The sequence below is a fragment of the Monodon monoceros genome, unplaced genomic scaffold (genome assembly GCF_005190385.1).
Source record: "Monodon monoceros isolate NGI ecotype Baffin Bay Population unplaced genomic scaffold, NGI_Narwhal_1 Super_Scaffold_8, whole genome shotgun sequence".
Classification (NCBI taxonomy): Eukaryota; Metazoa; Chordata; class Mammalia; order Artiodactyla; family Monodontidae; genus Monodon; species Monodon monoceros.
This window is the reverse complement of record NW_021703785.1, coordinates 62,208,913-62,224,819: the sequence shown is the minus strand read 5'-3', so window position 1 is coordinate 62,224,819 and position 15,907 is coordinate 62,208,913. Positions and strand designations below refer to the sequence as shown.

Here is a 15,907-nt window from a genome sequence, read left to right as displayed (position 1 = left end):
AAAAATTATATTACTTCTGACTTTGGAAAGGCACAACTGTATGGAAAAAACAGAGATCCTGATGAAATTGAGGACTTAGCCCACTGTTTTTTCAACCTGAACTGTAAATGAGACTGTCAGTCAGTGCTGGTTGGCTAATGGGGTTTGGGATCTTTTGTTTTCAAAGCACCAGATTGTAGGATCACTTCCTACAGCTGTTTGGATCACTTCCTGTATCACCACATCCTTGTTTGATGACATTGATTTCTATTTGTTATGAGCACGTTAGTGAAATACCAAGTTTCCTCTCTTCTGGCAATATTCACCGAAATTTTAGAAGAAACAAGCCTTTAGAAAAACTAGAAGTTGCTATTAACTGGCTGAAAAATGCATCCAGATAGTAAACTATTCATGGTAACTAAAAACGACTAAAGCAAACAAAGCTTGAGGGACCTTCTGTCAGAAAATGTTTGTGCTGGTCCCACAATGGGAACATTTCAAAGTTATTCTCTGCTGTTTATAAACAGGTGACATGATTTCTCAGCGTGGTGGTGGAAGTCTAATTACAAGCATTGATGTAAGACTGCAGGGACCAGCCACAGAAAGATCGCAGTGCCAATGAGTCAGAGAACTTCCTTTAAAAAATATTTGTGGATGTCTGGAAGTTTGGGCTGTTTTTTTCTACCTTTCCCATAACAGTTTTCACCAGGGCTATCTGAGTATTCTGTTATATCCCATCACGTGAAGCTGGCTGTGGGGAGCGGATGGAGCAGGCAGACCTCCGATGCTGCATTTAGCAGCTTCGATTTCACGTGAGAAATGTGTAGTTCTGCACACAGACCTCTTGCCTCTCCTTTCTTGCTGTCAGTATTTACACGAAGAGTAAATAACCCCAAGCAAAGAGCAAGTCAGCTTTTCACCTGCGACACCTCTGAGGGCTTTTTACAGCAGCCCCAGAGCTAGTCGAGGGATCTGGCCTTGGAAGTCCCTTGACAGAACACTGAAATCCATGCTGTGGCACCAAATCAATGAAGATAAAGGCAACAAAAAAGAATTCTTCTTCACTGGAGGGTTTTATTCCCTCCCCAAGTCAGGAAACAAAAAGGTAGTTTCTTGTGAAAATTCTGCTTTTGTTCAAAAAGAAATCTAAATGCAGTTATTTTACTCAGTAGAGACTCACATTATGCCAGACCCATAAGAGGCACTAAGTTAAGGGGTGGCTGCTACGGTCTCAGCGTTATTCTTAAAACCCAAACAAAGATAAAGAGCCTCAAGTATCCAGTCTCTGAAGAGAGCGTCCAGAAGACTGTAGCCCTTCCCGCTGGGGATTCCTAAGAGGGGTGAGGACCATATCTGCTACCAGCCTCCTGCCACACTCTAACCCATGGGTTATACAGAGAGAACGCTGGGAAGAGGGGCCCAGAGAGCTGTGAGCTCAGGGCACTACAGTTCGGGTGCTAGCGACCTCACCAGCACCGCCACCTCCCTAGGTCAAGTGTAGGAGACTCCACGAAAATGCCTCATAATGGTGGGGGGTTTCTGCAAGGAGAAGCTGGCTCTTATCGCCTGCTGGGGCGTCTTCCCAAGCACTTGGGCTGCTCATCTCTCACTTGGCTTGCACTTCAGGGAAAACAGACAAACAGTGGGTCTTGGCAGCTGGGGAGCTGGCAGCAGCCTGGCCCCTTGCCATCTGAGGTAGTAAGGTTTTGTGATCTCTTGGGGGAGCTAGTGCTTATCACAGGAAGAAGCCGGGCTTTAGCCATCTTGTTCTCCTGCCCTTGCTAGGGTCACAGGACCCATAAAGGGGCCAACTGCTGGTTATGAGTTCCCAGACTGGAAGATGTCAGGCAGAGCTGAAACTCGGATTCAGAGAACTATGTAGTGTGCAGGTACACAGAACCCTCTAAAGAACACTCATGGACCCATCAGGAGAGTCAGAGGGTCAAGACCTGTCACATAGGCCACTCAGTATAAGCCAGAGATGCAGACAACCAACAAGGGAAGAGCTGTGACCAGGGTACCAAGGAGGTAAAGAAGACTTCTAACTTTTCCTGACATCCTTCTTGCCTGCAGAAACCAAGCAATGGGGAGAACAGAAAAAGTCTATGTCCCTCCTTCCATTCCAGTGTTGGGGTTGAAGGATGAGCAAAAAATGAATATTTCCGGGTCCTTTGATACACGTGTCAGGCCTTTGTGGGGAAGAGGAGAGCTTTCAACTGATGGTAAGCTTCCTGTTTTAAACTGAACTGGGACTACTTTTTAATAACTCAGAATTTCAGGAACTTGATGATATCTACTAGACAGATAGTGAAGGGAAAGGATATCTGGTGCAGGGTGGTTGGGAAGAGTGATTGGAAAAGGTTAAACCATTTCATGTTTAGATTCTAATGAGTCTCAATTCCTCAATAAAGCTGAAATCGGAACTAAATACGAAACCTGCATAAAATTTGGTTTCTAGAATTGTTTCTTAATCTTTGGTGTTTAAAGACCTCTGAAATTTCTGAATCAGTCAACCAAGGGGAGAATTCAAAATCTAAATTTTTCATAAAAAATTCACAGTGATTATGATTATAGTCAGCACACCACGTTTCAAGAAACACTGACTTAAAGGGACAGTGAATAGTCAAATATGCTTAGTTTGAAGACATCTAAAAACCCTTAAATTACTACAGTTTTGATAGCATCAATTTAACATTTAGAGGAAAAAAATTAGGAATATACAATTAAGGAAGTACACGTTTTGAAACTGTGCCAAGGAACGATACGATGCTAGTTTTCGATTAAGATGTAAAAAATGTAGAACTTGAGAATTCTAGCTCATCTGATTGCTTACGACATAAATGTAGTAACTTAAAAATCAAGTAAACTGTTTCTGTCAATGAAGTATTAGACTTCTTATAGGATTTCTGTTTAATTTAAAATTTTCCATGAGAACTAAGGCATTATATATTTATGTAGGTGGAAAAACAATGAATAAATATTCCTCAAGTCTTTTCTCAAGTCACCTTTTCAATGAGTGGCAGTAGTTGCTTAATAAATATTTTTGAATGAGTGATTATTAATTTTTCACTATGAAGATTACCACTTTCCACCTACTATAAGCTTCTATTTTTGAAACAATTATGTGCAAAAGAAATATAATTATCTCTTTACATCTCCTGAAGACCCGCTACACACACACATACATATACACACCAATGAAAGATTAAAAAATTAATGATATCCCTGGAAGCAAGGAAATTTAGCTTTAGGTCTTAGCAAGTGAACATGGAAACTAAAAGGGAAGCATCTCAAGGTCATGGCAAAGGACTTTATTCTTTCTTTCTTAGAATAGAAATTGCTTCTGTCAGTATTAGGGAACCACTTATAATGCATGTGTTTTAGAACAGAGACCGGTGGTGGAGATGAAGCTGGAGGGTCCTGCTGATGTGATGCTGATGGCAACGGTAAGTTCGCTATATTAACAAGCATCACCTTCAATAGGAAATTATATCAAGTGTGTATCTCAAAGAGCGTTGCATCTTTAATAAATTAGAAATGTGGTCCACTCAAATTTGGCCTTTGTAAAGACTTAAGTTGGTAAACAGAGGCAGAGAAAACAGGAAAGAAGTCTGTGGATGGAAACTTGAGTTCTTGGGCTGTTTTTGCCCCTTTAAATTCCATTTCTCACACTCCAAGGGCAGTATTTATGGAGGATAAAGGCTCTAGCTCTGGAGTTAGACTAACTGGAGTTTGAATCTAGTATCTACCATTTGTTAGCTCCTTGAACCTAGGAAAGTGATCTCACTTTTCTAAGCCTATTTCCTCTCTATTAAATGAGATACTAACATCATTTATTATAAGTAAAGTGGAGTTGACTATGAAGTTCAAATAAAAACACACATTTGAATCACTTAGCACAGTGCCAAATTTCTTAGTTTCTATTGTTATTACCACCATCACTACTATTACCATTATTGTTATTCTGAACTAACAGAAACCACTTCCAGCTTACCTCCAATCTTTTACTCTGACCCTCCCTCATTTCCTATGTACTCCTCTTTTCCTATCTTTTCTCCTCTTCCCTTGAACCATCAGAACCACGGTCGTCAAACATTCTCCCAAGGCCGGTAGATTTCACTTGTTGGTGCACCAAATTTGTATTGCATGTATGACCTAAAAGACTTAATTTTCTCTCCACAAAAGATGTCAATACTCTGTAATGGCTTATATGGGAAAAGAATCTAAAAAAGAGTGGGTATATGTATACGTATAACTGATTCACTTTTCTGTACACCTGAAACTAACACAACACTGTAAATCAACTGTACACCAATAAAAAGTATTAAAAAATAGAAAAGGAAGTCATTTGGTCAGCAATAGTATGTGCACACTGAACAATTTACAACTATATGAATATTTTGTTGTTTGAGATTTTACTGTGTTAGTCTTGATAAATCTTGGTAAAGATGACTTTAAAATTTCTTCCTCACAAATAAACAGGAAAATGAGAATTCTATGTCATGCTGCAATGATTATCTGGTTTTCTGGAAAATTAAAACATCCCTTTAAATTAATAAACGGATGTTCTGCAGCTGTGTTTGAGTTGTCTATATGTGTCTGAAGCTAGTTTGCTGAGGTGGTTAGAATACCTAGCCAAGGGAGAGAGTGGGGAAATCTATAGACTTGTTTCTTATAATTCTTAATTTGGGGGAAGATGGATATAATTGAAGGGTGAGGCTGAAAGTACAAGTACCTGAAGCCATGTGATCTTAATGCCTTTTAGACAAAAGATGAAGAAATGGTCATAGGAAAGAAAGAATATATATAGGATTGTTTGTCCCTGAGTCTTTATCTAGATGTGAACGTGATCACCGTTTTTCATTTTCCATTTGGCAGGCCTTGTTGAAATTTTCAGATTTGCTAATATCAACCCTTTAAAAGATAAAAATATAAAATAAATTATGAAAATGAGAGGCCAATTTTGTTGCAGAAAAATTGTTAAATAAGTATGTATTATAGGCAAGACATAGAATCTGGATCTTATGAGCAATTCTTAATTTATGCCTAGAAATTCACTAGAAGCTTTTTTTTTTGCGGTACGTGGGCCTCTCACTGTTGTGGCCTCTCCCATTGAGGAGCACAGGCTCCGGACGCGCAGGCTCAGCGGCCATGGCTCACGGGCCCAGCCGCTCCGGGGCATGTGGGATCTTGCCGGACCGGGGCACGAACCCACGTCCCCTGCATTGGCAGGCGGATTCCCAACCACTGCGCCACCAGGGAAGCCCTAGAAGCTATTTTTAACAGATCTCATATCTCTTCCTCTGATATATCTTTTCCTCAACTCACCATTCTCAGCATGCACAGGTTTATATGCTATATAATGATGGCATATTCTTAAGCACACACATAGTATCAAGTCACTTCAGCAGCCATTCGGCAGGATTCTCATTGGGAACAAGGTATTTCCTGCTTTATTAATATGATAGCTTTCATTAACATTCTACTTCTTTTGTGGAAAATGTTATCAATTTCATATTCTTTTTGCTAAGTGATAACGTAAGTCTACATCTGGATGTTTCATATATATGCACACTTTTTTTTTTGCAGGATAATAAGCTATGACACAAATTTAATTGTTACAGTTGAGTTATAATAGATTCTGTGGAAAAATCCAATCTAGTTTTGGGAAGGCTTTAAAAATTAGCATTCAAAAAAGTTTTTTTTTTTCACATTTTACTCCGCATTATCTCCAGAAACAAATGACATCTACTGGAGTTAAAACTTCTGCTATAATTTAGATGAATTCTCATAATACGCATTCTACATATAACATGCTATATTTAGTTTGCATTTAAATTCTATATAAAAATGAGTTTCGCATATGAATATTATATTCATTTCATATCCTTAGTATTATATTGTTAAAATCAAACCTTTAATAAATTAAGAGCTTTGGGGTCATGACACAACAGAATACAGAAGTAGCCATGTCTCTGATCTGACCCCAGGCTTCTTTTAATCCATCACAGTCTTCCCGGTGATACTTTCTCTCTAAACAATTGAAAAGCATAGCTCTGTTATCAGGCCATATGCATGCAGGATGAAACTGTTGTTTTACTTTTTACTCTAGTTCAAATGGGTAATTTGACAATCTGAGAAATATACTGGTGTCTATCTGTCTAGAATCTACCTTTCTACTGACAGAGTTCTAACGGAATTATCTGTGATTAGTTTTCTCTGTTGCTTAAAACTGTGTCTCTCAAGATGACCAGAATTATAATTTTTATCCCTTTATCAGGCTTTTAAATTTCTTTGCTTATATGCTAAATTCATCCTGACAGCAAACTTAGGTAAGACGATCTCTAGAGGTTATTTGATGGGAGAAAAGAAGGGTTGATAACCTTCAATCTGAAGGAAAAATAATTCGAAAAGCTTTGCAAGAGATGAGCTACAATTTATCAATGACACCACAGCGAAAGGATATAAGGACCACTGTAGATTCTCTTCTAAAGATATCAAACTCAATAGACTTCAATTTATATAGTCAAAAAGATGTTGAACTTCAACAGGAAAGACAGTGAAAATAACACAGAAACATTATTCTCCACTGTACTAAATCACAAGGTATCTGGATCTGTAATGTTGTATAATCTTATTGCTGAAACACAGCAAAGTATATAACATGGAAATTCCCAAGCAAAAACCATACTTCTTCAGATAAAGTGATTGATTTGAGAGGATAAGCTTTAAAGTTAGAAAAATTTTCTATTCAAAAAAGTTGAAAATTTAAGATATAAAACAAGTAAAGCAAAAGTCTTTTTGCCAGGATAAACAAAATGAGAGGTATCAAAGTAATCATTTCCCTTAAACTACAGTATCATAGGTCTGGGAAAAATCTGAAAATGGAAGGAAAGGAAGTTTAGTAAAATGAAAAAATATTTCTTTACAGAACAAGCAGCTCACAGAGGTGACATGAGTTGAAAACCTAAGTCGGTTCAAGGAGACTTGAGAAAAACCCATGCGCAGAACTTCATTCAGCCACTGGGAACATTAACATGATGAGGGAAACACAAGCCACACACTTCTCCGTAAGTCGTGAAGTCTTGTTATTATAAACCTAGAGCCTTACAATGCAGGGACCATGAAATGTACAGTCACTCACTTTACCAAACAGCAGGACTGAGTGAGGCAATATAGAAGGTTCATTGATATAGTCATCAGATGAGACCATGCTTTTTTTGCGTCTATCACACTTCTGGTAAAAGGTTAAAGGATTCCTACCCTGTTGTCTTTAGCCCTCTTCCCTCCACCCACCCCCTCTCCCCACCAACGAAAAGATCAATTTTCTCTGCGCCGATAATGATAGGTCCCCAGGACAGGATAACAGGACACAGTGGGACTGAAGAAGTTATCACTCTGAATCTTTCATCTTATTGATGAAAACACAGAAAATTCTGAGAGATTGTGTCCACCCATAATTTAATAGTCTCTCAGTGGTAGAACTTGGACATGTATTCAAATCCATTTTTCTTCTACAGCCAAATAACATGGAGAATACCCGTTATAATCATGACTCTAGCAAAGCACTTAGAACTCAGTCTGAGATACGAGGCACTCAGAATTCACCAGCCTTGATGAACAATCTGTTTTGACAGATCTATTTGATATAGAAACATTCTTTTTCTCATGCTCTGTTATTTAAGCAAGATGATCATTCATGGGTATTTTTTAAATTCTAGAACATCTCTTTTCATCCTAAAAATTCCCATATAAATGAACTCCCTCTGCAGGATATCTTCAGAAAAGGTTGCCTTTAGCAGCTACTTCTTTTGGCTGGAACTATAGTTCTCATAATTAAATTTATACCTTATTTAACCATTCAGCTGAAATTTGGATATGGTTTCTTCTAGCCAATTTTCATGGAAAATTATGTTACAAGTTTTGCATGTAGGAGGCAGCCAATGACTGTTTTACTTCTATGAATTATTCAAAGTTTGGAGCTTCTAATTTTCATATTATTTACCACTTCTGATATTATATCACATATCTCATTGTTTGTTTATTATCCATTTCTTCCAGTAAAATTTAACCTTCATAAGGAGAAGAGATCTTTTCTTTTTCTTTCTTTCCTTCCTTTCTTCCTTCCTTCCTTCCTTTCTTTTCCTTTCTTTCTTTCTTTCTTTCTCTTTCTTTTTCTTTCTTTTTCTTTCATTTTCTTTCTTCATTCTTTCTTCTTTTTTTAATTTTTGTTTCACTATTGCCCTGTACTGCCCTTAATCCATAGAAAGTACCCTACATATTTTCATTGACTGTATAAAGAAAAGACTAGAAGTATTATATCTACTTATGCTGCATTATATCTATACCATTTTTCAAAGTGAAATGTTCTGTGTTTCACTTGGGCCACCAGGATTTTTAGACGTTCAATATAAGTTACACACAGTGGGAAATGTGACTTCCAAAAGCTTCCTTATGAATTGTTCCCAAGAAATTTTCTATGAAGAAAACTCAATAAAGAACAGGTTCCTACGGGGAGATATTTAATTTAAATGGATACAGGTAGGATAATTTTATATTTAATATCAATCGCTATGTCATAATTGTTTTATTCAAAAAGACATTTACAGACTATATAAACCATCCCAAGATCACACTTTACTTCAGACTGAGAATGTATTTTATTTTAACGTTCACTTGAGAAGGGTTTTTTTTTATTATTAGAAATATTTGTAAGACATCAAATCTTGTTCCTAAGCACTTTTCGTACTGTCAGTACTTACAGTATTTGTAATCTTTAAAAAGTGTATCTATCTCAGATTCAGATACTGTTTTTTTTTTCCTGCCTTTTCCTCATTTTACAGTCTCTCCAGCCGTTTTGACAGTTAATCCAAACTGATCTTCTGAGATTGTGAATCATTAAATTTGTCACATATTTTCTAATTAGTAAGTGCTGAGATGGATATAATATCAGAGAGGTTTAAAATGATGAGCTAAATTGAGAAAATGTGATTTCTCAGCAAACCACAGTAGGATAGAAGGAAGAATACTTAAAATCTAAATTTTAACTATGACTTCAATAACAAGAGGAAAGGAAAACAAGGTTTTTACCAGCTACTTGAGGTTTTCTACCTTACCATGATTTGCTGAAGATCTAAAACAAAATTTTTTTCTATGAAAAGAACAGAGAGAGATGGAGGATGTCCTACTGTTTAATTTCCTATTATTTTGCTTTACTATATAGTTTCAAAGATAAACTTAAATGAATTGATTTTTAAAAATGGTTAGTTATTTTATGTACAGAATCACTAATTCTGCAGAGTAATTTGTACTTTTAGAAGGTGTATCTGTTAAGAAAATTTAAAAGATTATTTACATATGGCTAATGAGACATGTTGAAAGGCTTCAGAAAACAAACATACTAAAAAAAAAAAAACCCCAAAACCCAGAGAATCATTCACGGGACCTGAAATCATGAAAATCTGGAATCCTAAAACCTAAAGTTAACGTTTTGTAGGCTGCATTTGGGGGCAGGTCCACCGCAGTTTGTGAAGTATTTATTTAGCTTTGAGGATTAAGACTTGGAGCTACAATGGTCAGGACCTGTTTTAAACATTCCTATGTCCCCAACTTTAATGAATATTCTTTTCTGAGCAACAAAATTCCATGGCAGCAACACGTTTGGATTATATTTTCTATAGTATCACATTTACCCAGGACCCATGGTAATATCATCCACTCGACGATGGTTGGTGGTGGACCTTGCCTGTTCAAGTCTGACCTGTCGATGTGCTGAGAGGCAAGCAGCAGCAGGAACAAAAAAGTCAAATAGGATGCTGTGTGGCAGATGAACTTGATAAATGGCTTTCGGATGAACAGTCCAAGGGGGCTTTTGGGAGCTATAAGATAGCACACAGAGAAGACGGGAAAAAGAAGTCCTATTATGAAACACGTCACCATCTTCACGGCCCAGTGTCTTCTCCTCCAGCCGGGAAACTCATCGTACCAGCGAGATGCCAGCAGCTGTTGACAGTTGGGCTGAGCAACAAACTACAGGGAAAGGAAAGGAAAAGTGAGAGTCAGGGTTACACGCAGGGGCTCCAGCTCATCAACAGGCACACAGTGTTATCGTTCAAGTCACAAGTTCTGTTCAAACATAAAATAATTTTATGTTTACACCATCATAAAGTGCTTTAAGCCATTCTGTGAACAAAGCTCATTTGTTGAACATTTTATACCCACGGCAAAGTGCTGAGTGCTTAGCCAGACACAACAGGGGTCAAAATACTACGGCTGTACCTTAGGAAACAAAGATAGAGCTAAGGACTAAGAATATCCATAGGATGTATTGAAAACTGAACAGAGCTGTGTACAAAGATATACACATATATGTGCATATATAAGAATTGTGATATATATATATATATGACATGAAGTAAAAAATGGTACTGGTGGTTATTTCTTGGTTTAGTGGTTATTTTCTGGTTAAGACATTATACTTTTTCCCATTTTTATACTTGGTGTATTTTTAATATTTTCTATAATAATCACATCAGAAAAAGTAAATATATTTTTAGTAGGGTTGAGGCAATAAGAAAATCATAACTGAAAGCATATTACATTACCAGGATGTAAATCATCATAGCTGAATTTGGTGGAAATAAAGCAAATACCTTACCTAAGTATAATCAGTTACCACATACAAAACATTTCACAAACATGACAACATGACAACATCTCAAAACAAAACATCTCAAAACAACATGACAACATGACAACATCTCAAAACATCTCAAAACATGAGATGTAGCATAGATCTCACTCTATTTTAAGGATGAAGATGGGGGGCTTATATGAGGGCTATAAATTTATTCAAGAAGATTACATATCTAGTAAATGATAAAATGTATGGCTATCTGGTCCAAGATTCTTTTTTTTCTGTACATGATCGTTCTCATTGACACTGACAGCTAAGCATTATATAAATTCAGAGGGAGTTTTCTCTTCCAGATGGAATGGTCCAAAAATGCTTCCCAGTGGGTCTGCACTCTGAAAGGGGAGATTTGTATAAGCAGAGAAGAGAGGGGAAGGCAAGGCATGCAGGTGAGAAAGTGTAGAGTGTGTTTAAGGGATGCCCTATGGACACTTCGGACTGTAGTAGAAGCTTTAGTCCCTTGTTAAGGGACTCAAGAAAGTTCTGTTGGCATCAAAAATAGACCCACCCTAGAAGCAAACTGAACACCTGGCCCTTTCATGGGACTCTCCCTGCCCCAATATTTCCTATTTTTCTTCTTCAGTCTTAGACTTTATGGATCTCCTTTAGGAGACCCTTACTTGACCCTTACTCTTTTCTGATGGGCACACAGAAAGTGGCTTGATGATCATAAACAAAAAGCTGTTTGAAAGTGAAAGGAAAGACAGGTGATTGATTAAAAGAGCAGTTCAATAGTTGAGGTGTGCAATCATATGGGCTGGATGTCAAATGAGTTCTCATGCAACTGTTTCTCTTCATTTTGTCTTAGATATTGTGTTCATCAAAAGATATAGTGGGCAAAGCCACATGTATAAATGGAATTAAATGTATAATAATAGGTTCAGCAAGTACAGCTAAAACAAGATAACACTGCATTTCTTCAAGACTGGGATGATGGGGCTCTCCTATTTTGTAAGTAATTTATGAAAGTAAGCTTCAAGCTCCATAGTTAGTAAAGTTAAATTTTATAATCCAAAGAAGAGCTTTTCTTGACACGTTCCTTGCCTATTATTTTGGTCAGAGTCAAGTGTTTGAAAGTCACAATAGAGCTTTTGCTGATATATCTGTAGAGAACTGGGAAAGAGTGATACAGGTCATTAACAAGTTCTGTTCTCTTAGTTAGTTTCCCTCACGCCCGCCCAACACACACACATAATCCTTCACGTCAGCATTTTATACACAAAGCATAGTCTACCATCTTTTTGCTATTTTCTCATATAAAATATGTTCTACAGTTTTCTTCATTAGAATTTAGCACAAAGACCATAATAGAAGGGAATTAATGAAACCTATGAAAAATGCAAGATATAATGAACCGTTACTATAATCTCAGTAATTCTCACAGATTGAAGACACACTATAAGGGACTAAGCGTGAACAACACATCTGACACATGCAGAAAAAAGTGAAAGAAAGGTGTGTACTTTGTTCAACACGGTCTGGGTGAATTCTAGGACTAACGTACTCTGCCCTTCTTAGCCCAAATCTCATTAGAGCGTGAGACGCCCCAGGGCAATTGAGCAAATAACTTTATTGGGAGCACTTAAGGTTTGCTTGGAAAAATATTTCCGTTGCCTAATACACAAATATAGACCGTGTTAAATTACCTAGAAGAAGCAAATCATTTAATCCTCATAGAACACCTGCCACTGCCAAGCACTTGGTTAGCCTTAATTTTTACTAATTTTACTTTTTCTTAAAAGATCTTTTTCTTTAATTATTGGAAAGTATATATCTGTGCTTAGTAAACGAACAGTGTGCACAATTTTTTACCAAACACAGACACAGTGAGGTTTACGTAGAGGTAAAGAAGAGAGGCAGAATACTATAAGAGCAGGAGTGGGGGAGTGGGTGTGTTTAATACACAAGTTTCCCCAAATGTAGATATTATTTGGCTACAAATTTGTCCTAATCTTAGGATTGAAACAACCGCAAACGTATTCCTAAGAATCACTATAGATCTAAATATTCTCACAATGGTTTTACATCCTTCTTCTTCTACACCTGTTTGCTGCATGTCTACACCAGCATTCTCCAAATTGTAGCCCATTCATTAATAAATATTTCCATGAAAAAAACAGTTACCAAGTTAAAGATTAAAAAAATTAAAATTTTATATTACAAAAATTTTCACAGTGTTTAACTGTTAAAGTAGATTAAAACACTTCATTTCTCTCACGTCTCCCTTCCTTCTTTCCTCCTGTTCTTTGCTTCCTTCCTAGATGCTTCCTTCTTTGTACTTTGTTTTTTCTTTGTCCCTCCTCTTCCTGTCTTTCTTTCCTTCTCCCTGCCTCCTCGTCTCTTGGTTTCCTTGGATTATTTATAGAGACTACTCAGCTGTACGCCAACCTCCTTTGAAGGACCCCCTCAGAGGGGGCCACCCTATCTCTGTGACACTTGCCATTGGTCCATTCCAGCAAAGCCCTCTTCAGGTGGGCCCTCACATTGCCTGCTGGGAGCCTAGAGGTCGCGCCTCCTCTGACCCATCTTTCTACTGCACAGGGAGTCACGGGACCCACCATCTTCTATACCATCCCAGGACTGCGGGAGGTGGGGTTTCTTTGAAACACACCATGTTACAGCCCCTTCTCTCTCTGCAGTTGTTGGCCGATTCCTAAACAATTCCTGACATCACATTAAAATTCATATTAAAACATTATAAACATTCAAATTCACATGTGTGCCATGAAACTAGAAAGGACACTCTAAAAAAAGAAAGATTTCCTCTCTTTCAATAACCTTTAAAACATTTTTAAAAACCTAATCTCATGATTATTTATGAAACTGTTAGTCATGGAATTTTAAATACTGAAGAAACTGTGAAGATTACTGAATCTAATCTCATTTTTACAAATAAAGTGAATTCCAGTACCAATGATTTAAAAACAACTACTCAAAGTACTAAAACACCCCAAACCTAAAGAAAACAAAAAATGATGAAGAGAAAGGAGATAAAGCTGAAAAGTGAAAACAAACAAACAAAAAACAAACCCAAACAACCAAGAAACCTCACTGCTACGTGGTGAGGAATTAAAATATTAATTGGATATGGACAAAATAAGATGAAGAGAATTCAAAAATTAATGGAGCTCTGATAATTAACATAACTATGGATTAGATTTCCTATTTGATTTTTCTTCATCTTTTTAGTTTTTCAATATATTTTTCTAGCTTAAAATTTTGTATCCAAGGTTCAGACTGTGGCCATGTTCTCTAAACGAGCAGAATCTAGATTCTGGAAACAACCAACCTGGCACCTTAGTGCATCTTGACTAAGTCAGATAGTTACATGGGAGTTTCTATTGGCTGTTGGACGATGATAAAGAGAGTTGAAACTTTTGGGTTGAATGAATTAAAGTGATCTAGGTAAGGGCTTAAAAAGGACTGCAGGTTCATATACATGCCAGCTTCCCCTGGCTCTTACTATTTACTCCTTAGAATTTCAAAAATAATCTATTTCCTTTGGGGTTTTATTTCCTCTGCCCAAGAATGTTTTTTGACAACTCATTTTGTAATGTGGATAACAAGGCTTAAGAATGATTTGTAGGCAGAAGAGCTTCAGGGAATTACTTTGTCCATAACTGAAAACCCTTTTTTCTTCTACTTCTACCCTTAAATCCCTTCATAGCTGCCAATGGCCTTTAACTGCCTGGGCCTTTCTCTGTTTCCTAGAGATAGCTCTAGTTGTGTTCCTAATTAAAACAATTCTCCAGTCTCCTTGAGCATGGTCATACTGCATAACTAATCACTCACCTACTTCATTATTCAAAGCATCATTTTCATCCGGTGCTCCTTAGTTTGATTAAGACAATAGAATTGTGCACCATCTGTGAGTGGGGCATTGGCTAGATAAGCGGGGAGAGGACCGAGATCTGTAAGAACCAGATATATCTGTCTTCTAGGATCTCAAAATCTGTGGCAGACTGATAATGTGACTGGGTAAATTAAATACAGAGCATTACGTGACTTGTTAGAAAAGAGGTAGAATGTGTAGGAGAAATTATGCCCAATATGAAATAATTAGGGAAGATTGAAGAAAGGAAGCAGAATTTTCTAGTTAAGCCTAAGATAACAAGTAGAATTTTGACAGGCACAGCTTGGTAGGTGGATGTGTTTTAATTCAGATTTAGAGAATATCATGTTAAAAACTTGAGGATGGAGATAAGCAAGTTCAGACGAGCAATCCCTTGTTCTAGAATGTTACATTCAATGGTGAATATGCTAGAGATGCAGTATAAAGGGATACTGCGGCCATATATCAGGATACAGATCAAAATGTTTATTGAGGCAATTTCTCAAGTCTAAGTCCTTGCTGCTCAGTGGAGGCCGAGGCTGGCAATACCGAGAGACAACTGTACAACCACTTATAGTCTTATACACAAATATATAATATTTATTCACTTTCATTGAATTACAGAGTATTGCACTTATGCCAACTTTAATATATTTACATATTTTATAACCTAATTTTAATGAATATAATGTCACAAGATGGGAGATTAGTTTAAAAAGATTTCTATAAGAAACTTACACTGAGAAGATAATAATAATTTAGGCATAGGGAATCCAATAAAATAGCTAGTTGACTAATTGAGTTTTTATCAGTGTCATTAAAAAGTTAATGAAGATTTAATCATATCTGAGATGACATTGGCTAAGAAGCCTGAGATCAGTCAAGAAGACTGATTGATAAACTTTAGGTTCTTTCCTCCACAGGATATTGGCCTACAATTCCCCTGGCTCTGTCAAGTCAAAGAATCTCCTATCCAGCCATCAAATCACATGATTATTTTCCTTGGACAGGCATGTGGAATTCAGATTTGCAGATTGGAATTCAAGGAATAACTCAAAGCATATTACTAGGGCACCACTTCTGATGTCTACATATCCAGAAGGGAAGATGACAACTAAACTCCGTTTGACAGTGCTGGTGAGGCGGGGGCAGGATTAAACTTCTTAAATCATTTCTGGGCCTAAATTCAAAATTGGTTTGGCAACTGAGCTGGGATGATGAGTGGGCAATAACGGGAAGCAGAAAATGCAGAGACAAAGGAAATATGGTGGGAGGTGAGAAACCCAACATTGAATACATTAAACTATTGAACTTGGCAAACAAACAAAATGAGATTTTGGTAGTGGGAAGGCAGAGTCAATAGATACTGTTAGTTCCTTGAAAATCACAAAGGCCAGCAGTTG

The 15,907-nt window shown here is 37.1% G+C and overlaps 1 protein-coding gene and 2 long non-coding RNA genes across 8 annotated transcripts in view; 2 read left to right on the top strand and 1 right to left on the bottom strand.

The window, feature by feature from the left end:
* TRPC4 (transient receptor potential cation channel subfamily C member 4) overlaps positions 1–15,907 on the bottom strand; it is a 157,536-nt gene that overhangs the window by 41,789 nt on the left and 99,840 nt on the right. For all 6 annotated transcript variants that reach the window (XM_029209973.1, XM_029209972.1, XM_029209974.1 and 3 more), the window contains one exon: positions 9,672–10,008. In XM_029209973.1, the coding sequence (XP_029065806.1) occupies positions 9,672–10,008 (337 nt within the window). The remainder of the gene's footprint in view (positions 1–9,671; positions 10,009–15,907) is intronic.
* LOC114888108 lies at positions 2,060–7,047 on the top strand. Its single transcript, XR_003791694.1, has 3 exons — positions 2,060–2,201; positions 3,364–3,425; positions 6,911–7,047. It is a non-coding gene; the product is annotated as an uncharacterized LOC114888108 (long non-coding RNA).
* The window catches only part of LOC114888106, a 61,066-nt gene continuing 60,601 nt past the window's right edge, over positions 15,443–15,907 (top strand). The window contains exon 1 of the long non-coding RNA XR_003791692.1: positions 15,443–15,641. This is a non-coding gene — a long non-coding RNA (uncharacterized LOC114888106). The remainder of the gene's footprint in view (positions 15,642–15,907) is intronic.